The sequence below is a fragment of the Epinephelus fuscoguttatus genome, linkage group LG21, assembly GCF_011397635.1.
Source record: "Epinephelus fuscoguttatus linkage group LG21, E.fuscoguttatus.final_Chr_v1".
Lineage (NCBI taxonomy): Eukaryota > Metazoa > Chordata > Actinopteri > Perciformes > Serranidae > Epinephelus > Epinephelus fuscoguttatus.
Window position 1 is genome coordinate 22,259,695 of NC_064772.1, and position 22,926 is coordinate 22,282,620.

The 22,926-nt window shown below is 44.1% G+C and overlaps 1 protein-coding gene across 7 annotated transcripts in view; it reads right to left on the reverse strand.

The window, feature by feature from the left end:
• Nucleotides 1–1,832: 1,832 nt before the first annotated feature.
• The window catches only part of ncoa2 (nuclear receptor coactivator 2), a 70,382-nt gene continuing 49,288 nt past the window's right edge, over nucleotides 1,833–22,926 (reverse strand). For 5 of the 7 annotated variants that reach the window (XM_049565238.1, XM_049565239.1, XM_049565237.1 and 2 more), the window contains 12 exons: nucleotides 21,429–22,788; nucleotides 13,766–13,964; nucleotides 13,414–13,620; nucleotides 12,594–12,797; nucleotides 11,918–12,047; nucleotides 11,542–11,716; nucleotides 11,140–11,436; nucleotides 10,689–10,766; nucleotides 10,004–10,472; nucleotides 8,271–8,448; nucleotides 6,393–6,606; nucleotides 1,833–5,192 (listed from right to left, as the gene is read on the reverse strand). In XM_049565238.1, the coding sequence (XP_049421195.1) occupies nucleotides 5,181–5,192; nucleotides 6,393–6,606; nucleotides 8,271–8,448; nucleotides 10,004–10,472; nucleotides 10,689–10,766; nucleotides 11,140–11,436; nucleotides 11,542–11,716; nucleotides 11,918–12,047; nucleotides 12,594–12,797; nucleotides 13,414–13,620; nucleotides 13,766–13,964; nucleotides 21,429–22,788 (3,523 nt within the window). In that variant the 3' untranslated portion in view covers nucleotides 1,833–5,180. The remainder of the gene's footprint in view (nucleotides 5,193–6,392; nucleotides 6,607–8,270; nucleotides 8,449–10,003; nucleotides 10,473–10,688; nucleotides 10,767–11,139; nucleotides 11,437–11,541; nucleotides 11,717–11,917; nucleotides 12,048–12,593; nucleotides 12,798–13,413; nucleotides 13,621–13,765; nucleotides 13,965–21,428; nucleotides 22,789–22,926) is intronic. The other 2 variants (XM_049565241.1, XM_049565242.1) reach the window with 2 other exon arrangements.

Genomic DNA, 22,926 nt, shown 5'->3' on the forward strand with positions numbered 1-22,926 from the left:
CACAGAGATATGCATGAATGGAAGTCACAGGAAAACAGTACAGCTAGATTTAAAATGATGTTGAAGCAACACCTTTTGACTGAGACTAAAATCATCCATAAAATAGATGGTCAAAGCCTGATAAATTAATATCAGAGGTAAGTCTGACTGTGTCATGTGTCTCAGGATGTCTTTGCTTGTGTCTCAAGATCACTTAATTGGTTTTCTGTTGTAGTATGCTTATCATATTTTCATGTCTTCCAAATGAGAATACAAGAAAAGGTGACCTATGTAAAGTGATTCATATACTGTAATGGTAAAATATTGTTTTTCCTGGGAACTATTCCTTTAAATGCACATGTAATGTGTGTAGGGAAACATACACATGTGAATGTATAGTATTATGTATATATTTGGTCTAATATTACAATAATGGAGCATCATCATGTAATCAGAGTAAAATTTAGCCCCAAACTGGCGGTTACTTACCAGATGAAGTCATGGAAAAGCGTCAGTCTTAATTGTTGTATTACCAGGAGCTGTCTTGTTAAGTCCTGTCATTCTGTTAAGTGTTACATGTAATTTGTTTTTGTGCAATGTCACAAATGTAAAGTTGTTGTGGATCTCAAGACGAATAGCTGCTGCAGTGCAGAAACCTGCAGTGGGGATCCTGATAAACTGAACTTGTCATTAATCTTAAATCTTAATTCTCTTGTTTGGTTTGTGTTGTGTACTTTTAATGTATTTTCTTAATGACTTCTGTTCATGCTATTTGTATGAAGGCTCACACAAGCTCATGCGTGTGTTCATAATGCCAATTTTTAGGCACATATGAAGAAGGGAGTTTGGGAGCCCTCTCAAAAATTTGAGAACCAAACACTTAATTTTCTGCTTTCTCTTGATTTTTTTGCACCAGTTTCTAGTATAAATGTCTTTAACTTTATCAATATGAAAGTCCTCTGGTACCTCAGTGTCTTTAAAGGGTGGCATTAATGCATGTGTTGCAGCCCAGTTTGATCTCAAGTGGGCTGGAGCAGTAGAACCATTGCATGATAACCTATAAATGACAACCCCTTCAAATTTTGCCTTTTTTAGTGGAAAGGCGTCAATTCTGAAATTGGTTATCCATCTACAAAACAAACAATGAAAAGCCCCTAATATCCTCAGAAAGAATTATATGTAAATCCAACAGTATGTTTCAGTTTTTTCAGTCAGTCTACTGCTCACTTCCATTACCCGTGCTATTTTCCACAATTCTCCACTAAAGTAGAAGCTGTTGAAGAAGCAGGTGAAGTGGTCCCTGCCTTACAAACCATTTACAGTCAGAAGTTTTGTCAGTGCCCAAAGAGCAGGGTTCCACTAATAAGTCTGATACAGATTCTTTTGTACTGAAGCTGCTGGTTGACAATATTTTGCACAACTCTGACCACAGTAAGTACTCATTGTTATTTCAGAGAGCTGTACTCTGGTCAGGGTGAAGAGCCTCAGAGGCAGCACTTCACATGAAATATCTACTCACTGCTTAAACTGCTCCTGAAACCTCTCAGCGTTCACAACTGCATCAACACTAGGTGTGCAAAGTCATCTAGAGGGCTGGATTGGACCCTTTGGCGGCCAGTTCTGGCCCCTGGGCTGTATGTTTGACACCCCTGTTCTAAATACTGAGGGGCACAAGTCCCCTATTAAATTGTCTTTGAGTATTTTTTACATTGTTTCTAGCAGTTTTAGGCCATAAAGCAAAAGCTATTACATCTTTATATGCTGAAAAATACTATGAAAAGTAAACAGGGGCCCTAAAAGTTTACTCGTCCCTTTTTTCAAACACATGAAATAAGAGTCTCTGGATCAAATACTGCAATAACAGAATTCTTTATTTACAAGGCAAATAGCATCAGCGAAGCCATATTAGTTCACAACTTGCATAACTGTGGTTTTTAACTTCTCTTGTATATCTAATTTTGCATAAAACGCTCACACACACTAGGGGTACAAAGGTGGATGCAGGTATACAGTGTGATTCCTGTGAACAATGCAGAACAAAAAAAATATCTGGGGTGGGGAGGGGAACAAACACAACAGTAAGCTTTCTTCAGAAAGTCCATATAGTATATTACATATTGCTTCAATATCCCTATGCATCATCTTTTCCATACAAACAGTGAGGGGAGGAAATGAAATAACAGAGTCTTCAACCCGACACAACAGAGAGCGACGATGAGGAGCAGCTGGACTGTGACTGAGTCTCCAGCAACTGCCGAGTGTTGAGCGATGATGCACCCATTCAATATTGTACACAAGTCATTATACAAATTTATACAGACAGCGGTGTAATGTACAAGAACGAGAACGGACGAAATCTAAGGCATTATGCTAGGGTTTTTAGCATTTCAAGGTTGCATCTTAGCTCTAAGAAATTGGCAGACAATACAAAAGGGCATTTAAAGTTCATCAAAACCAAAAGTTAAAGAGAGAAAAAATAGTTTTTCGTTGAGTGGGTCCAAAGCCTGGATATTTCTAAAGGGGCAAATTCATTTATTTGCACCTATCCTCATTATAAATGCTAAAAAATGCATTGCTACCACATGGCTTTATATCTTTTTTAAAATCTCGACAATCTTTGGAAATTTGCAAAGGGCTGTGAATCATTCTTTAAAATGGCTCAAAAAGGCTTGTTCCGCACGACTGTATGATACAATCACAACAGCATTTATCAAAAAAGTGTGATCTCACGTAGGCCGACGGCGAGACAACTGCAGGACGTCCGCGGCGATGACAACCGATACATGAGCGCAAGACTTTTGTCCCGCAGTTGGCTCGTTACAGCTTCAAATTTCATTTACACATGAGAGCGAAAAGAAGCAACAATGGGCGACTTCCTGTCTAAATGCTGAGAGGAGCACGGCGTCACCATGCTGTCAACATTTTGAGATAAACACCATCAAATCACATCCGTAGGCCTTTAATGACAATACATTCAGAATGATTCTCTTCCTGGTTCACGCTGCAGCGTCTACATTAGGACCCTGTTAAGTGACATCATCATAAATTTCTTTCTTTTTTTTATTTTTAAATCTGTGGGCCTCAAAGCATGCTAACCAACAGGTCGTTTCTCACTATGAAAATAAAAGCTGGTAAAATTCAGAAATCCAATTGATAGGTGAGGATTATTTGGCTTGCTCCAAGTCTGTCCTGGGTTAAAATAGTTATAAAAAGTTTTATTTTTTTTGTCGAGGAAAATGTACTTTTGAGGTTAGAGAAGATGACTTGCTTTAGATCTTGTGAAGGTCAAACCGAACCCAAGAACAGCACGTCATTATCGAACACTTCATAGTTGAACTAACTGCCTGAGGTCATAAAATATGGCTAAGTGTCTGTCAGAGCAGGTCTGGTGAACCGTGCAGTCTTAACTCTGACCTCTGTGAGAGAAGAGTGGCTGGAGGCAGAGAGGGCGTGTGTCGACAAGGGGATCACAAACTTACCTCCCTCTACAGGCCTCAGCCAATGCTGCATAATCTAACAGGAACGCTGCGTGTGGATGTAGACTTTCTTGGTACAAACTGCAATAAAAAACTGTGTTTAATACTGCATCCAAACGTGGAGCAAAAATGTGTCCTTTATATTAAGGAAACTGTACAAAAATTACAAAAACAAAAACACAAAAAAACCCCAAGAGATTCTCAAGTAATCGTTATTGCTTGTTTTACATCACACCAGGACAGTTTGCACCTAGCAGCTTGTATGAAGCACTTTTCACTCCAGACAACATAGAAAGCACACTTCTGTTATTTTTTTGAGTTATTGTATGGCTGTGTTGAATCTGTCTTTTTTTTTCTTCTTCTTTTTTTTTGTGATGTTCTATGCTAAAGGCAGAGAAGCAAGCGATAATCTGTACACTGTATACACAGCACACCCCCTTACAACCCCCTCCCGACCTCCCGCTCCCATCCCTGTCTGCGTCGTACCAGAACATCAGAACGTGAAGGCTCCCACTCCACTTCCCAAAACCAAAACCAAAAAAAAAACAACCAAAAAACCTGCGCTGCTTCAAGAGGCAGTTGTGACCAAATGGGGGAACCAAACCCTAAAAGGAATAAAATAAATAGGAAAGAAAACGTTTTACTTATCGGTATGTACAATCTCTGTAATTCATTTTTAAACCATATATGATTTTGACATCTTCTTTCTGAAACTATAGGACCAAAGTATAATCCATTTTTCAGGTTAATAGAAGAATCTTTTCAGAAAGAATACAACCATTACTGTTAAAATTATAAAAAAAAAAGTGCCTCTTTCACACTTTTAGAAATCTTATTTCTCGCTGCTACTAGGATAAAGAATCATCTACAATAATTAAAATGAATCTATACAGAAAAATAAAACTTAATTTAATACACTATATAAACCTCTTGACTAAATTAGTCTAATCATACAAATCACCAGTCCACTCAAACCATTCTTCTGCAGTGTTTTTCAAAATCAGTTTTTTTCAACCACATCTTCATTCTACATCTTAATTCTCACGACAAAAAAAAAAACAAAAAAAACACAACAACAACTAAAATAATAATAAAATAAAGAACAGCAAAAAGGCAAAACCGGCTAAGTGTTTGAGCTCCGTCCGTAACTTTGAACACAACTTGGAGTCTTTGCTGCCATTTTGGAACTATGTGGAAATGTCACAAACGTGTGAGAAAGGTAGGACACGGAAAAAAAAAAATAATAAAAAAAAAAATCAGTGTACGTCATTTTTGTTTTGAGATGAGATTGTAAATGGCCGCTGTCCACTGAGAGGAATACATTCATCAGAACGAGGGATCCCACCCACTGCTGCCCCCTTAGGTCAGTGTCCCCCGTCAGGAGGCCTACAGTAAGTCACACTACGGTGAATGCAGCTGGACAGGCAGACAGACTGGCTCATCACAAGGCTCTCCTCCAGGAGGGTTAGGCATGTTGGACAGAGATCCGCCATCCCATCCCCAGCCCGCTTCACTCTCTGGTGTCTGTTCCGGGGGGGCCGGGCTCCTCCGGGGAAAGAAGCCCAGCTGGGACAGACGGCAAACTGTGGGCTGGGGAGACGGGGTCAGGGCACGGCCGCGCTGGTTCAAGGGGCAGTCGGTTGGTTACATGTACAATTTTTAAAGGGCCGACGCGCTCCTTGCACCAGCTGATCACTGAGGTTCAGGTTAAGAACTCCATGAGGGTCAACAGTATTTCTGCGGAGACACAACACACATGAAAATCAAATTCAACAGCACACTTGAACTCGCAGAACTTGAACTTGAGGAAATCATGTGCAAAAAGACTATAAACAATTAGAAACCATCCTGGAACGCACCATCAAGCCTAAAACAAGTCAGTAAATCTGAAAAGCCTGCGCTAATGGCCAAACGGTGAATAATTGAAATAATCTAAGTGCCAATATATTCCTATAATCCTGGAAGGAGGATAAATCAAGTGACAGATATACTGGGATGTTACAACAGTCTGAAGTGCAGACAATCAAACAGCAGCCCCTTGGTTAAATATTCATGGCCCTTTATTGGGCTTAAAAGCATCATGGACAACAACAGTGCATTTCACATACCAAGCTAACAAGACCAGGGAGACAAAGGAAGGAGGATTAACTTGGTTGACATTAAATAATCACCAGAAAGAGTGCTGACAAGGTGGAAATATCTGTACGTTCACCTGATTTCACTGAGTGACTGAGGTCAGTTGTCTAAGACTTGTCATCTCGCCAAATCAAACTGTATCATGCTTGTGTGCTTGACAGATACATGCCATCAGAAACCAAGTTTTGCCTGTAAAGAGAACCAGCTGTATCTGCCTGAAGTCCAGACAGACCAGCCTCTGCACATCACACAGTAACGTCTACACAGTCTAAATGGTCTGGCTCTAAAGTGCCCGCTGCTAATTACATCATTGTCCTCTAAGTTCAAGTGAAGTATCAGAACTCCGGCTGGAGGAGTTACGTAAACTACTGAGTAAATTATTCACTAGCACGGCTGTTCAATAAGTGTACCCAAACACTTAGGGTCTTACGACAAGACAAACACACACACAGGCAGCTGGGAGTGCGGGGAAAGAAAGGCGAAGCTTTTAGGTTTTCTTGGTCCCTCGATTACTGTGTAAAACTGTAAAGGGTCCATTTTGTTAACCTCCAAGGCTTAAACTCTCAAAGAGTCTGACTTCCTACAGAGCGCTAATGTAACGGGACACCCTGAGGATATTACTGGGCCACTCCAAAACCTCTAATTTGGTTGGGCCATGCTTAACGATACCCAACTGTGAACAGCAGTAGACATTTATCCTAAGTAAAATTGTGGGTAATTCTTGCTCCGACCAGCTCCAAAAATGTTTTAATTTTTAACACATGCAGAGAAACAATGCTTAAGGATCTGCGTGGCATTTACCTGTTCTTGCCCCATGGATGGCAAGCCGGGTGAGGGCCCTGAGGCCATAGACGTGACACTCATCTGTCCGGCCATCTGGCCCATGCTGCTCATGCTGCTGGTTGCCATGTTGCTGGCCATGGAGACATTGTTGAGGTTCATGCCATTGCCGTTGTACATGTTGCTATTACTCTGCTGGGTGAACTGCGGTGACGCCTGCTGCTGTGAGAACATACTGGGGGAGAAGAGAGGAAAAAGGACGATCAAAATGGGTGAGCTCAAACACTTTCACTATGGGAGCGTCCTTTAGGAGCACTAGGAAAAGTACATGTTCGCTTTTACATTACATGTCACATTCACATGCACAATCACACACTGGTGGCTGAGGCTGCCATACAAGGTGCCACCTGCTACTCAGTAACTATTCACACGCACTCTCACAACAATGGAACAGCCATCAGGAGCAATTTGGGGTTCAGTATCTTGCCAAAGGACTGAATCCCTGATCTTCCAATTAACGGATGACTCGCTCTACCTCTGAGCCACAGTTGTATATAATTTATAGCAATTTTAAGTACTAAAATTTAGCAGAAAATATATTGCTAAACATTTCAATTTTTTGAACCACCTGTGCTGTGACAGCTTTAACCCATGGGGGATGTAAACAGGAAGTAGAAGGTTGGCATGGAAACAGTGAGGAAATTGTGGCTACAACATGGGCCCCATGCCAGATTAGCTATGAGCAGTTTCTGTTTGCACTCTACTCAGGGACAGACAACTGTCACAAAAATAATTAACCTAATAATTCTTAGGCAAATTCTGCAGTTGTAGAAGTGTCTTTTTTTTCTATGATTATATTTGCATAAATATTTTTTTTCTGTTTTCAGATGTTCTACATATTTTCCTCATTAAAATCCCATACTTTTCTAAAGTCAGATGTCTTCATTAATCTTCAGATTATTCAGACCATATCTGACACCTTAGTACTAACAGCCAGCCCTTGGAAAACTTATCCAACCTCCTATGCAGAAAGTCCAAAGAGGAAGTAAACTAACCAGTGCTACCTCTAATCACATTTTTCCCCTTCGTATAGTAAGTAAGTAATGTTATATTATTGCCTCCAACCCCTTACAAAGTCTCTGTTATAAATAAAATCAGAAAATGAGTTAAAAACAAGTTTAATAATCTAACTGTGCAGCCTTTTTTACTTCCTGTTTGAAAACAACCACAAACTCAGCTATAAACGTATGGTTTCTTTATGCAGAAAAGAATACACATTGCATAACTCATATATTGTTCCAAATATTTGGTTATTTGTGATGCTACGTACATATACAATTCAAACTAACTTGGTCGCAGATGTCCAGATTTGGCTCAGTAATACGGCACTTGTGACAGAGCTGTTCTGTGCTCTGTGTAGGAGTGAATATTAGTTGCACACCTGCAAGCCATAGTTCTTGTCTTGCTTTCATTGACATCAAGCTCGCTCTGACCCACACTCTCTCACATGGTGGTTAACATTTTTTCTGCTCTGGCTGCCTGCTCCAAACACCATTAAAAACACTCTTCTTATGTGATTCATTTATTTTTTTTTTTAGAAATTCTGCATTTTTCATTTTAGAAAACACGACAGGGACAAAGGTCTGGAAACACAAACATCTGTTCTCTTTCTGCCATATTTAATGACTAAACTCGTGACTCTTTGATATGCTTGGAAAGTGACACTAAGAGTTTATTTAGGAAGAGGTTTTTTTGAATTTGGAATTTTAAAAGCACAACAACTCACGGGAGTAACACAACGTAAAAAAAATCTCAGAGCAAAGCATTAATAAAACACTTATTTCCAAGGTGTTTCTCTGTGGCGACAGCAGAACCACACATAACAACATCCATCTTTACCTGTTGCCTCCCATGTTGCCCTGTGGCCAGCCGTTCATGTCAGGGGAGCCCTGGAAGGCAGCGTTTCCTTGGCCCTGCTGCATCATGGGGGACTGTGTGTGGGCCATGCGGGGAGAAAGCAGGGGGCTCTGTGGTGCACCGGGACCTCCAAAGCCTCCGTCTGCCTGTTGGCTCATACCTGTGGTGGATCATGAGAGGTCAACCAAACTGCATCGACTACAAACCAGCGTACTGAGTGGAGGAGAGGAGTGTTAGCATCCCATGTTATTTACACAACCATGCCACACAAAGATGAACACTTTGGCAGAGAATGAGCGACTGAGCAAGCACGATGATTAGTGTGACTCAAGACTGTGTGTTCCAGTCTGCATTCAGGATCACTGACAGGCAGTTAGTATCTTCTACATGCATGTAAGCAGTGAGCAGGCAAGGAGCTAGGAAGAAAGGGAATAAGGGGATGGCTGAGAAGAAAAGGGAAGAGAGAAGTATTTCTAGTGGAAGTTATTGCTCTGTATGAACCCACGGGGCCAGAATCAGATTAGGGAGTGAGGGATAAATCAAACATGTTATTATACAAATCAGTATTAAACCAGATTATCAGATTATATCCAGATTACAGGCCAGGCTGTTAGACTGACAGGTGCAGCTGTGATTATTGCTCTGACTGTTTACAGTCTTAAGAGTCAGGTGTCAGTTTGTATCCTCGCTTAAACCTTGATTACTGTGCTGTTGGCGCCCTCTGGTGGCAGAAGAGTTGGGAATACATTCACACACATAAAATATTCAGTTTTTGCCCTTATTTCAAAAAAGAAAATATTCCTGCTAAGCTGTTTGAATGTCTAATGAAAATGAATATTCCACTAATACTTCTGTTAACATGCAGCTGTACATACTTAAATAAAAATGCCCTAACATGTAATTTATTAAGTTATAATATGGACGAGTGGAACGGCTAAAGCTACTGCCAATTTGCTGCTTTGCATCGAAATGTTCCCACCGACTGTACAACGACAGCCTTCCTCTTTTAATCCTTCAACCACCTTCTTGAAAAGGTCTGAGTTGAGATGTGTGCACATATCCAAACACCTCGAACATCCAAATCTTTGATAATGTTTAAAAGTAGGTGCATTTCTCCTTCTGATTAGAAATGTGGGCTTTTCTTGTGGGCATGCACTTCTGCTCCAGCCTTGCAAACTGTTGGCAAGCTGGTCTGTGTACAATGCAACCATGACAACATATGGGACCGAATGTAAACAAGCAAGAGGCCATGTGTTGCAAACTGCAGCAAAACCCCCCAATTGAGGAGCATTTTCATGTCCCAAGAATGCTCCTATAACCTGAACAATACCAGCATATCCCACGTCACATTTGAATAAGGCCTAATTCAGAATATCCAAACAGCTGTTTACATGACATATCATACTTAGAATAATAGTAGAATATTAGTGTGCATGTAAACGTAATCAATAGTGCATGATCACACTCTGATAACGACTCTGAGTTATAAAATAATTAAAACTGTAAAATGTATAATATGATTTGGATCGTTCAAAGGCAGCTGATTAATGCAGTCATCAGTGCACAACATTACAAATCAGATGATGGCCGCTACTAAAAAGCATGTGATGCTGTGCAACTAGAGTCACATCAACGCACATACACGATGGCACACACACACACAGACACAGGTTGTCGGGTGAAGTGTGTGGTAGGCTGGGGTGTGGGAGCAGTACCTGAGTTGGGAAACTGAAAGGCACTGTGCTGCATTTGGGGGCTGAGTACGGCCCCGTACTGTCCGCCCATCATGTTTGTGTTTCCCATCATCATCTGTGAGGAGGAGGAGGAGGTGGAGGAAGAGGAGGAGGTGCCATGCATGTGGAGCTGAGGGTTGGGGGGGAGAGAGGGCAGGCTGGGGGAGAGAGGGGAGGAGAAGGGGCTGGTAGGTGGAGGTGGCGAGGCCAGGCCTGTACTGGTACCGTAGCTGGGCGGGTAGGGGAACTGCTGGGGGTTGGCCTGGGGGATCCGGGGGTTACTCATGCCTCCAGCGGCCATGTTGGGAGGCAGGTTGAGGCCCTGTGCCCTCATGGCCATGTTCCTTTGCTGTTGGACCTGTTGGGCCTGCTGCTGCTGCTGCCTCTGCCTCAGGTGATTACTCAGCAGCTCCCGCTGACGCTGTGCCAACATCTGAGCGTTGATGGTCCCCTGGAGGTGGCAGAGGAACAATGTGTGAGAACAGAGGAACACAAATAGGCAAAAAAAGTGTCATGGATCTACATTATATATGTCCATTTGTGCTTGTACAACGCAACAAACACTGAAAGTGTTGATTTACTTTAAGCCATCAACACACTAAACACTACCTACAATCATAGCGACATGTCTGTGCAGACAGATAATGTGCCTGCAGCAGTCACCTACCTGGTTTGGAGCACTGGCTCTAAGAGGTAGGTTCACATTTGACACACTACTCATCTGAGTCATCATTGGCTGACGATTCTGGTGAGACGAGACAGAAGAAGAGGTTAAGACAACCAAAAGTGAGTTGCACTTCCTTTAAATCCCTAATTCCTGAAACTCTTTAAGACACACTGCTCACTTTCAGCTAGTAAGAATACAGACAAAATACAAGAAGAATCCTACATTGAAATGATATTTTAGTAATTGCTTTGAAAGACCAGTGGGTGGCAGGTAGACCTAAATGTCCCGTCTTGTGTGCACAGATAGAAGACCTGCCAAAATGTCAGCCTCATGGATAATTGCAAAACTCCCATGTTGCACACAGCGACAGATCAAACAGTGTGGTTACATCAGAAAGACTAAAGCATCAAAGGACAGGATCACGTCCAGCAGCGTCTGGATCCACGTGTACCTGCTGTGACTGTAGCCGGTGCTGGAGCTGCAGTCGTAGTGCGTTGGGCTGGTTGGGGACGACCCCAGCGGGCCTGAGACCGGGCCGGGCCTGCATCCTCATCATGGGGTAACCCGGGCGTGGACCTATCTGGCCAGACATTGGGTGGAAGCCTGGCTCTTGCATGGGGGCACCAGGATAGCCCCTCTGGGCTATGTGGGATGGCGGGGGACCAAACTGCTGGGTGTACATGGGGGGCTTTTGGTCTATCATCATGGAGGGGTCCTGGGGGAACTGGTCTGGCTCCAGTGATTGGTTCTGAAACAGGCAGCCACAGAAACAAGTGTAAAGAAAATGTAGTGCCGTAAATGATGATGATGATAAAAAGTCACTAAAAAACAAAACTAGTGACTGTGATCTCACTTGTTCTACCAGAGCAGGGATCCCCAGAGCACGATCAATCTCCTCCAGGCCGTCAAAATCTTTTAGTGCCGTGTACAGCTGAGACATCAGGGCCCCCTCGTCTACTGCAGCGCCATCACCAGAGCTGAGCCCCGTACTACACAGCATTTCATCCTGGGGCGCAGAGTGCACCGGCCTGCAGACAGACAAGGTACTTTATATATTTTCTCAATGAGGAGATTCCATTAAAAAGTCTTAGACCGGCAATTTAATTACAACAAAAATACCCACACAAGGAAGTTTGACAGGAGAACAAGAGAAATCTTAATGTTTAGTAGTGGGGCCAGTAAGATTTTTTTTAGCATTATAAGTAACATGTAATGGTATTTTTTCTTACCTGTTCTGATTTACAAAAGCTGTCTGGTCGATGGGCATCATGCTGTCTGGCCAGGGGGCTGTCTGGTTGGGTGGAGCCTGCTGTTGTGAGAAATGGTGGCTGACCATACCAATATCCATATCAGGTTGAGCTACATGAGGAGAGGAAACAAAACAGATTAAAGCAGGATAGTAAACTGCAGACAGTTAATTCTGCAATTTTGGTATTAAGGAAAACAACCTGGCAACCCAGACGATGGTCAATAGTCTCTTAAACCCTCTACAACCAGCACAAAGCACCAGGTTTGATAGTACATGGATTTCTTGAGTGCTAGACCATGATTAGCCACTGGGTGGCAACCTTTACCACTCAATGGCAATAATATACAATGGGTGAGCTGAGGTCTTTTCATCTGTGCCTCACTGGTCCCTCTGCACCATACAGTTTTCGAGGGACTGTAGCTGATAATTCAGTGAGGTGAATCTAAAAAATGTCAAATCTTTCATCAGGGTTCTGGTTAGGTTAAACTGCTTTAACAGCCAAATTTCCCCTCTGGAGATCAATACAGGTTCATCTTGTCTGTACCGCCTATTGTACTCTTAGGTTAGATGAAGAAGGGGCTATATTGTCATACTATCATCTAGTTTCTGCATTTAAAACTCTGTGAAACCTGCATTAGTGCACTCTGGGCTCTCACCATTGGCCATCATTGGGGACTGGAGCATCTGTCGAGGCCCCGGCTGGCTGTTAGGCCTCATTGGAGCACTGTTCGGCCCCATCCTGCCCTGCATGGGACCTTGCTGCCCAGGACCGGATGCTCCCAGGGGAGGTGCAGAAGCCGATCCCACCCAGCCCTCCTGCTGCTGCATACCTGGCCGTGGACCACCTGGAGCCATCAGTCCTGGAGGAGCACACACACGAATATGAAGGCATGAGAAATGCCTCAGCAGAGACCTCCGTGGATGTCCTCTGTGCCCATGATGTAATGGTATAATATGAGGGGAAAAGCCGTTTCTGTCGCATCAGGGGATGTTCGAGGATACGTGGGAGTGACAGTGAGAGAAACTTTGTGCCCGTGTGGGTGACTGAATGTTTCCTGTCACAGGAAGTGAGTCACTGTGCCATGACATGGTATGTTACAGGTAGAGAGCGACACAGAGACGGGGTAAAAAAGGTCTTTCCTCAGAATTTTGAAAGCAGCAGTGTTAGCAAAAACATTCAAAGCACTGTCATTGTGCTTCGTCCACGTGGCTTTACCCTTGTGAGACTGCCAAGTGGGAGACAAACTGTTGACATTTAGTGCTTTATAGGATGCTTCTCATGAGGTTACTGTGTGTTTTCTAACCTTGCTGTTTACACATTCTCATGGACAGTTTGTGTAGGACAAGTATGACTGTCGCTCTATGGGTCATTTTCATTTAATGTACGCAACTAAATCAGGGCATGCGTCATTGTTTAAACGGCCTCTGGTTCAGCTGTCATCGCTGTGATCACAAAAGCATGACTGTAACACCCACCTGTGTTGACCAAACCGGCCTGGTTAGGCATCATGCCGTGACCTCCCACCATGCCTTGCTGCTGTTGCTGCTGCATAAGAGTGTACGGGCTGGTGGCCCTTATGGGGTACTGTAATGAGGGCTGCTGGGGGGACACATTCATGTCCAGAGACACGCTCCTCACAGGGAGACCCCTGCCCGGCTGGCTTGGTCGGACACCTGTAAAATCTGAAGACAGGAATAAATGGTTTGAGTCAGAAATAGTTCAAACTGTTTCATAGCTCCATATTTGGAGTGTTATGACCTCATGATGGGAGTATTCTCTGAGCTGTAAAGATTTAATATCACAAGGTCTTCTAAGTGCAGGACTCACTCGTTGGGCCCATTCCAGTCCCGATGCCCCTGTGTTGCTGCTGTGCCGCCATGGCAGGATTGGTCTCGGACATCTGCAGGATGTCATTGATGATGTTCTGCTTGTCCATGGGACTGGGCAACGAAACGGGCCGCGGCTCGCAGAAGAGCTGCGGCTGAGCATTCTGCAGGTCGTTCAGGATGTCATCCAGCTCCGACGACTGAAGAGAACAGAAAGAGAGAGAGCGGGGGGGAAGTGTGAAAACAAGAAACAGATGAACCATTTAGGCCTCCATTTAGAAACCAATTGCTGCTTCACCTGCAGACACACACACACACACACACACACACACACACACACACACACACACACACACACATATACATGAAAGGCCACACTTGGTTTGTAAACACTACAAACACTTGCATGAGGAGTCTTTATCTGGGAGATGGGAACAGCAGGCTTGGCCTTGTTTATAATATGGCAGTAACCCCGGGATAAAATGGACCACTTTCCATCAAATCTAGGCCACACTTCACTTTGACTTAGCTTATCAGACACATACTACTCCTCGCTTACCGGCTGGTGTCCTCAAAATGCACAACTACTCCTCTTTTCCAGAATTTTTAAGCATATATTTAAGAATGACATATTATTAAGAACACTATTTTGTCGCTGCTGAAAAGACCGGATCTGACAGTACAGATCTGGCTACTGAAACTGCTTTATAACATGGGAGAGCAGCGTGAGGCGGCAGTTTGGTTAGTGCCAAAGTTTGAACTGCTCTCTGCCCCCCTACTGTAAACAGCTGGACTGAGCCTACCCAATAGAGCCCAAGGCTGCATTCATACGCAGCTGGGCTTTGGACTATCGGGCCCGTTTTTGTTTAGTTTTTCACACAACTATCTTAAACAAAGACAAGGCCATGCTGGGTTCTGCTTTCACATGCTGAACTAAAGAACTGCTACAACTGTGAAAGATGAATCTCGTTTGATGAATCTCACGTTTTTTGAGTTTGTTTTAGAACACTGTCTCAACAGTAACACCTGTATAATGCAGTCTGATACAACACATTGACAACATCCAGCCTCAGAGGAGTCGATAAACACCAATTCGACACAACTGAAAAGTGGAACATTGTTACGTTCACAAAAGGCAACACTAATCCTAGCATTACTGTATCAAATTTCATTTATAGACAGTCAGAAACACAAACTGCAGTCAAAACTGAGCAGAAACATCAACATAAGTGATCAAACTGCTTCCTATAGAGGCCTGAGGGACTTTAGGTAAATAAGCTGCACTGGCTCTAACTGTCCAGGAGAGTGCAGCACACTTGGACTCACTGACAGCTCCTGATCGTGACATACTGTACAGCAGGAAAACTGCACACCAGCCACTGTTCCAGTGTTGTACTTCAACGTTCTATACAATGCCGTGTATCTGTCAGGCATTTAAATGCGTCTAAAGATAACACAGCTGCCAAAAAATGCCTGATAGAACGGTTATCTTGAGTGGCCAAGGACTTCAGGACTGCATATGCTTTATTGTAAGATAGGGGAGAGCTAGAGAGAGTAGCAGAGTGAGGGGTGGTGGTGGTGGTGGTGGCGGCGGTGGTGGTGGGAGAGAGAAAAGCCCTAATGAGGTCAGGAATGATGTAATGCTCCTGTACGCTCTCAGTTTGCTCTTTTCCTCCTCCTCTCCGATTCTCTCTCCTCCCACTTTCTATTCTCTCGTCTTCTCTGGTTGCTTTTACCCTTAATGGGTCGCATTTCTATCAATCCCTTTTACGCTCTTCTTTCAATGCATGTCTGCGCACTCATGGCAATACATGTTCTTTCTTTGCTGCATCTGTATTGTATTGTGTTTAAACTGCAGGGACTTATACGGCCAAATGACCATTATCAAATATCTAGCCCCATCTGCAGATCATTAGTTTGGTTCTGGACGATAGGACGGTACTCACGCTAGGAGAGCAGCTAAGGACACATACTGTAGATTACAAGATGTAGGTTGTTTAAGGGTAAACATACATACCGGTATTTAAGAACCCTGTGTGTTTCTTGCTTCAGGCATGGTCTCTTTATTTATCCCCACACGCAACACACAATTAAGCATCATTTTGTAGTTGAAAAATGAGCAAGGGGAACTAAAACTTAACTTTATTGGGTCCTCTTTAATTGTGGCTTCCTGTTAAATCTGAAGAATACAGATAGAGTTTTAAGGTACTCTGACAGTGCCTTGTAGATTTCAAGCACGTCTGATACAATGGGGACTCACTCTGTACAGAGTTGCGTGCTCAGGAACAGCAGAGGCCGACTATCTCACAGCAGGGTGACGGTGAGGCTCTGCCAAATGTGTACCCTCTTTTTTAAACTTGCATCTAGGGCTCAACTTAAACCGATCACGTCTGTAAACGAGCGGGTTGTAATCATTATGTGAAACAACTTTCCGATCCCAATTTCACGTTACAGTGTGCGCCCTAATGTCAGAGTGGACTTGAGGGCAGCAGGAGCACGGTGCCTCTCTGACCTAGTCGATGCTGTTTCATAGGAAAAGGAAGTGAAAATCAGGGTGGGTAAAGCAGAACTGGCTCTGTCAAGTAAGGCAAAAGGAAAAGTCATTTCGCTCCAGAATCATGCTGGCCTTTTGTCAACAGAAACAACTTGGCAAAAAAAAAAATCTATTCGCCGTCTGAAAGAGCTGAAATGGCAATTTTTGGGATGACTGCAACATTAACTGCAGTCCTTATATACTGCAATATCTGAAGGTTGTTAACAGGGAGTACTTCTTGTTCCTTCTTTGCTGCTGATATTTATCATGAGGTGAATATCATTACATAATTTGTAATAAGTGATTTGTGTGCAATATCTTGGGGTTTTGTAATAGATAAAGTTCCTTCATAAAGGGAAGTTAAACACAGCAAATCAACTCATGCTGCAACACACTGAAGGATTGTTTAATTGCGAGACTGCTGATAAGAATTCCTTGATATCTTATTTCTTAATGGTTACATATTCACCAATACATCCACTATAAGTCATTCTTTTCCGAAGGAAGCAGCTACTCGTCTAGTAATGATAGGAGCAATTACATACACTGAACAAAAGGATCTGTGTGATGTCTGATAAAGAAGGTACGTGTGCCTATAAGTGAGCACAAATTGAAAGGATGTTTTGGCATGCACTTGGACTTAACAGTAAGGATTGCCAGATTGCCCGTGACAAGTAAAATGCCATTTCAGGCTACTAAATCTAGCAACTCACTTGCCTGATTGGGCAAGGGGTAAAAAACAATTTGACACACAGTTTTTTTCCAGAGCTGATGATGGAAGTAGCAAAGGAGTGTGCCATCTCACATCCTTCTCATCTCTGTTGAGAGTTGCACATATGCAGTACTGATCAGGCAGCGGGAAAGACAAAGTTTATGAGCTGATGCACGAGAGAGCATTATAATTACTCAGGAAACATGAGTTCAGTTGGGAGGTGTTATAGAATGTCTGTGATCGTGTAACGAGTCCATCTCTGGGGAGAAGGAGGGGGATTATCACACCATATTCGATATCGCATCTATGACACACTTACCCCCTTTACACCTGGCATTAACATGTGTTTCTTGTGATCACATTGCTCTTGACCACATGACAGCACAAGTGTAAATACACTCTAAACGCATTGAGGACGGATTGTTACCCGATCTGCCAAGCCATGTCTGAAGGTGGTCAGGGACGTACAGTGACCACATCGAACACAAGTGTAAATGCGAATGTGTCTCCAATCCACATGCAACAACTCCATGGGCGGAAATACATAAGCGAGGTGCCCTAGCTGGACACAGGAAGAAGGAAGAAGAAGACAACAACAAGAGCACAGCTAAAGCAAAAGCTGTCTCCTCTGCTTTTGTCGATATTCCGCTTGTCGAAGACGGTTTCTTCCAGTGCTTCGAAAAAAAAAAAAAAGGAGTCCATACAATAACGCGACTTCACGGGTGGCTAACATCTTGTTGTTGTTGTTGTTGCAGCACACAGGATATGTTGTAGTCTGCTGCTGGAAAGGTTTGCAGAGAAAGAAGAGGAGGATGTGATATCAGCGGGACGGAGCGTGATCGGATAGCAAATGGATCTGGATGTGGACGCCAGAGACGCATGTTAATACCTGGTGTAAATGTATGTGGTCAAGTGCTATCCGACTGCAATCCGATCACAAAAAATGCATGTTGATGCCAGATGTAAATGGGGTAACTGTGTCCTTGTTCTGATTTATTTACTTTAAGGTGCTGTATGTAACTCTGGAGAAAGATCTATTGTTCAGCCTCATTCCCAGATTGTCAAACACTGACGCTTTTGGTTGGTAACTGGACCGAGCCACCAATCCACAGCGTTGGTATGTGACGACTGGGAAATGAGATTTCACAATCAACTATCTTCCTGCAGAGCTACATACAGCACCTTTAAATAAAGATTAAATGACAATTAAAGCTACTCTTACCTTTCTTGCATTTCACACAGCACTTAGAAAAAATTTGAACATCCACAACTCCACCTCCCTACAAAGGCCTACTCCCCCCTCCTCCATGATGTCCTCATTACATCTATGATAGACGTAGGCACTGGCAAGGTAATGTTAGATACACGGAAGAGAAGAGCGAGTGTAACGTTACAACCAAGACAGTCAAACGCAACCCCGGAGTTTAAAAACTCAACCGGAGTCAGTGATGACTGATGAGTTTTATAATATAATGTAAACGCTAATGTTAGATAGTACTGGTGACTGGCAACAAACAAGGAAGATAATGCAGAGGCTCAGGCAAAGTTAAGCTACAGTAGGCTAACCGTTAGCAACTGGAGCAACTTCTCTGGGGAGAAGAGAGATGTTACGCGAACAATTACGTCAGTCGGAGGCCTCCACGTGGTGAAGACAGACAGGACGCTCGGCCGAATGCAACGATCGGTTGGAGTTTTCTTAGAACCGTATGAGAATGGTATAATTATGAGTTTTTATTTCTGGTGGAATTCACTTACATTTCAGTGTGCCATCAGGTAAGTGTTGCTTTAACTTAAGTCTTTGTTGTTATTTGAGAACTGCTAATATGTGAAACAATTAGTACAGGGGCAAGTAAAAGTGGACTTGGGACAAGTAGATTTCTGACCCCCTTGTCCGACCAGCCAAATGAAAAACAGAACAAAACACAAACCAATGTTAAACCCTACACTACATCATCATTACATAAACGTTACAAAGGAGAACTTCAGTTTTCTGTCCAGGAGAAAACAACTGAAGGAAAACAAAACCAGACTATATTCGATGAAATAAATTAATTCGTTTTCCTCACCCACTTACTCCTATTGAGGGTCACTGTGGGGCTGTAGCTACTGTGACCAACATTTTATAAAAGAAATACTCAATCCTACATTGAGCTGCAGTGATTTCACATTACAACAATGACCAACTCATGCTACCCAAGTGAACAGATTTTATAATATTACTGATGATTTTTTGCTTGATGTGACACATCGCTGATGTGATAATGAGGAATATATGTTTCATGTTGAGTCATAATGTGGTGTAGATTAAAGATAAGCTGATACATGAGCTAAATCATTAACATGCATTGAAATAAGATTACTACTGTTGTGGAAACAGTTCAGCTTCAGTAGACAGTATGTTTACATGATGCTGTCCGCAATAACCACGGGAACACACTCGTGTAAAACACACAGTTAATCCTGCCTCCCATAGGACCTTGGGGCTCCATGACCATACCTATAGTTCCTACAGCCATCAGCTGAGCCTCTACTATGGAGCTCTGCTCTGATTTCTCATTTAGCTCTGCTCCAGCCATCAATAATTCAGCCCTCAAACAATCATGAGGAGGAGGGAGGGAGGGAGGGAGGGAGAGGAAGCAAGAAAACAGTGGGTGAGGTTGGTAGAGAGAAGGATGAGTGGACTTTTTAACTAGTACAGTCAGCTTTCACACATGGCCGAGCAGCAGCTCACCAGTAAGGAACAGAAACCCACTCGCACACGTGTAATGCCGCTAATGAAGTCATAGCTTCATGTTGAACAAATGCCCTTGTTCTGGGTTGGAAACCACAGTCAAACTGGAATGAGCCATCATCATTGCTGTTTGAAGCTTTGGGCGCTTTAATCGGCATCTAACAGTAAAACCCCGATTTCACCAATTTCATTTGTGCTGCCAACACAAGGCAGGAATTAACCAATTTAACGTGCAATTGAATTTTTGTTGTACGCTGGCTGCTTCTAATAAAAACAAAGCCTTCAGTATCAGGGCATGCATATTAAATCTCTCAATTTCTTTTCCCCCTCTATTGTTTCTGGTATGTTGCTTGTTCTACAAACACACCACTCCCTCTCCCCTCTATCTCCATGGTAGCAGAGAGGACATGCAGGAGCATATGGCTCATCATTTTCACTCTGCCTGCCGAGGCTGGGCTCTCCTGGGGGTATCTACACCTCTCTCATCTCTCCTTCTTTGTTCAGTTCAACAGCAGCTCTTATTATCCATCCAATCACATTTTTCTCTTCTCCATATGTACCCAAGTGGCCGAGCACATACTGTACATACGCAGCTAGCGTGTATAGCTGGCTGACATTCTGTTCCACTGCCCCTGTCTGCACGGAGAAAAAACACAGCACACTGTTTCTATAGAAATGGGCCACAAAGAAGATAGGACACCACAAGAAAGCAATCCCTTTAAGCCCGACACAGTGGTCTTTGAATGTTTCTCTCGACCAGCATCATTTCTACACCAAACATGACTTTTGTTTAATGTTCAAATATCATGAATACCAGTCTAAGAAGAGGGAGGCAATGAGAGAAATACAGACAGCAAAGCGTGCAAGGGCATTCATGTACTTTTGTGTAATTCTATGTAATTCTGTGGTTTAGCAGTGGCGTGTGTGATCGAACTACATTAGCATCTTGAACCTGTGTTTAGTAGGGCACGTCATGCACAGGTTTCCTGTATGAAAGGTTGTGTGTCTCACCAACCCTGCATTAGACTATCAGCGAGCTGAAACCCCTCCTGCACAAAACTTTAGAGTTTTACCAGCGACACTCTCCCGGCTCACTCCCCTTTTACTCTTTCCTCCTCTTCTCTCTTTCAGCGCCAGGCCTGACCTGAGCTCAGAGCCAAACCTGAGGATTCTGGCCAAACGCAACCAGGATCAAATGGCTGGAGAACCACAGGGGCTCCTTCCAAATGTCACAGTTGTTTGAAGCTGGCGGACAGCCTCCCTCAGCTTGTGCTGCCAACGCATAGGCAGTGAAAAGACCAGATGTGTTTATATATGTGAATAAAAAGCACGCGTGGTGTCTTAAGTGTATATGACGAGACTGTAAATCTGAATGGGACTGTATATAAGCCACGAATGGTCTGTCTGACCTCTACGTAGCCAGACCGTTGTGTGTGTTTAGCTGTAGCATCCTGTGTGGACATGGGACTTGGAGGAGCCAACATCTGCTACCTAACCCAGATTAACGCTCAGACAGAGAGGGGAGGCAAGTGGAGCAGTGCAGGGCAAAAAAGTTTTAGTTTTCGCAATGGGCTAAAGAGAAGGAGGTTACAAAATCAGTTTTAGGGCAGCTCTGGTTCTTTCATCATTGCAAAGCTGGAAATTAAAGCAGTAAACAAGCTATTACGACAGCTTTTCGTGAAACTTACCTGTTCAGCTCGGTCGTATCCTGTGTCTTGTTTCTCCGTCTTGACAAGAGGGTGTTTGCCTCCGTCCACCTTCACCTCCCCAGGCTCCAGCTTAGGGACCTTGTCTTTCAGTACAGTGTCATCCTTATCCAGCAGGTAGCGTAGCAGGGCATTGTCCTTCTTCTTGGGGCTCAAGGGCTCCTGCTTAGGAGCAATATCTGCACCAGAAGCTGTACTACCTGCACTCTGGGCTTGGTCTTGGCCCAGCTCTTTGCCTGTGGCCTCCGCAGTGAGCTTGGCCAGGTCGACTGGAGATGTACTGTTCTGAAGCAGTTGGTGCAGGATCTTGTGTTTTTCCTTAAGGGATGTAGCATGAGTGTTCCCCCCAGTGTGGCCACCTCGAACCCCAGTCCCTGCCTGGTCCTTACCCTCACCTCCTGCACCGGGGGACAGGGGCGTCTCCAGAGGCTCTGGCTTGGTGGTGAGCAGTTGCAGTAGCTTGGTGTGGCCCTTGTTGTCATAAAGACGATTGTGAGCATCGTGGCCCTCAGGAGGCCCTTCCCTCTCCTCCTTGGGCTCAGCTAGGTTGCTCTCTGTCTGTCCCTGGGTGTGCCCTTGACCCACCTCTGTGTGAGGTCCAAATGAGTCTCCTGTACCACCAGCAGTACCACTGCCCCCTCCAAGTTTTGTCATCATATGAGTGTTCACCCCTGACCCTGGTGTGACCCCAGCTGGGGAGCCTATCTTTCGGTCAGGAGACCCCAGTGTGTGTGCATGAGGGGGCCCATGCCCGTGTCCTACACCGTGACACTCACTAAGGGCCTGCAGAGCTGAAAGAGAACTGCTAGTGTAGCTGTTAGCATGGGTGCTCGTCGTGCTGCTACTACCCGCACCTCCAGGCCCTCCACCACACATCCCCACTGGGGAGGGTGAGTGCAGGCCTCCTGCTACACGAGGGCTGCCTGCCCCTCCAGGACTACCTCTGTGCCTGGGCGACAGCATAGAGTTCTGTTGAGGTGGATGGGGCCCGCCGGCTGGGCTGGGGCTAGCGCGAGAGGGGCTGTTCATCCTCCAGTTGGGGCCCTGCTGTGGCGGCTGCATGCCCCCAGTGTGGTTATGTGGTGGGGGACAGCCAAAACGGTAGCCCTGCATATGCCCCCCCATGGCTGCTGGTTCTCTGGGGCCAGCAGGGCCTGGAGAGGAAAAAGGCGTGCTGTTGCTGCTGATGGTAGTGTCTTGGCCCTGAGGCCCTGAGCCTGGCAAACTGCCTGGGGTTGGAGGAGTCATGGAGGGAGTGGAGGAGTTCATCGGTTTTGGAGCCATCCCTGTGGCCTGACTACCAGGACCCATGTCCTGGCCCATTCCACATACTGTCTGCTCCCTAGATGTAAAAAACAGACACATACAGATGATGAGTTCAACACTTTTCATTATCAATGATTTTTCGTTAGAATTTGTTTAATTTTTCTTTTTTGAACGAAGCAACCTTTATGTTTGATTATATTATGACCCTATTGCC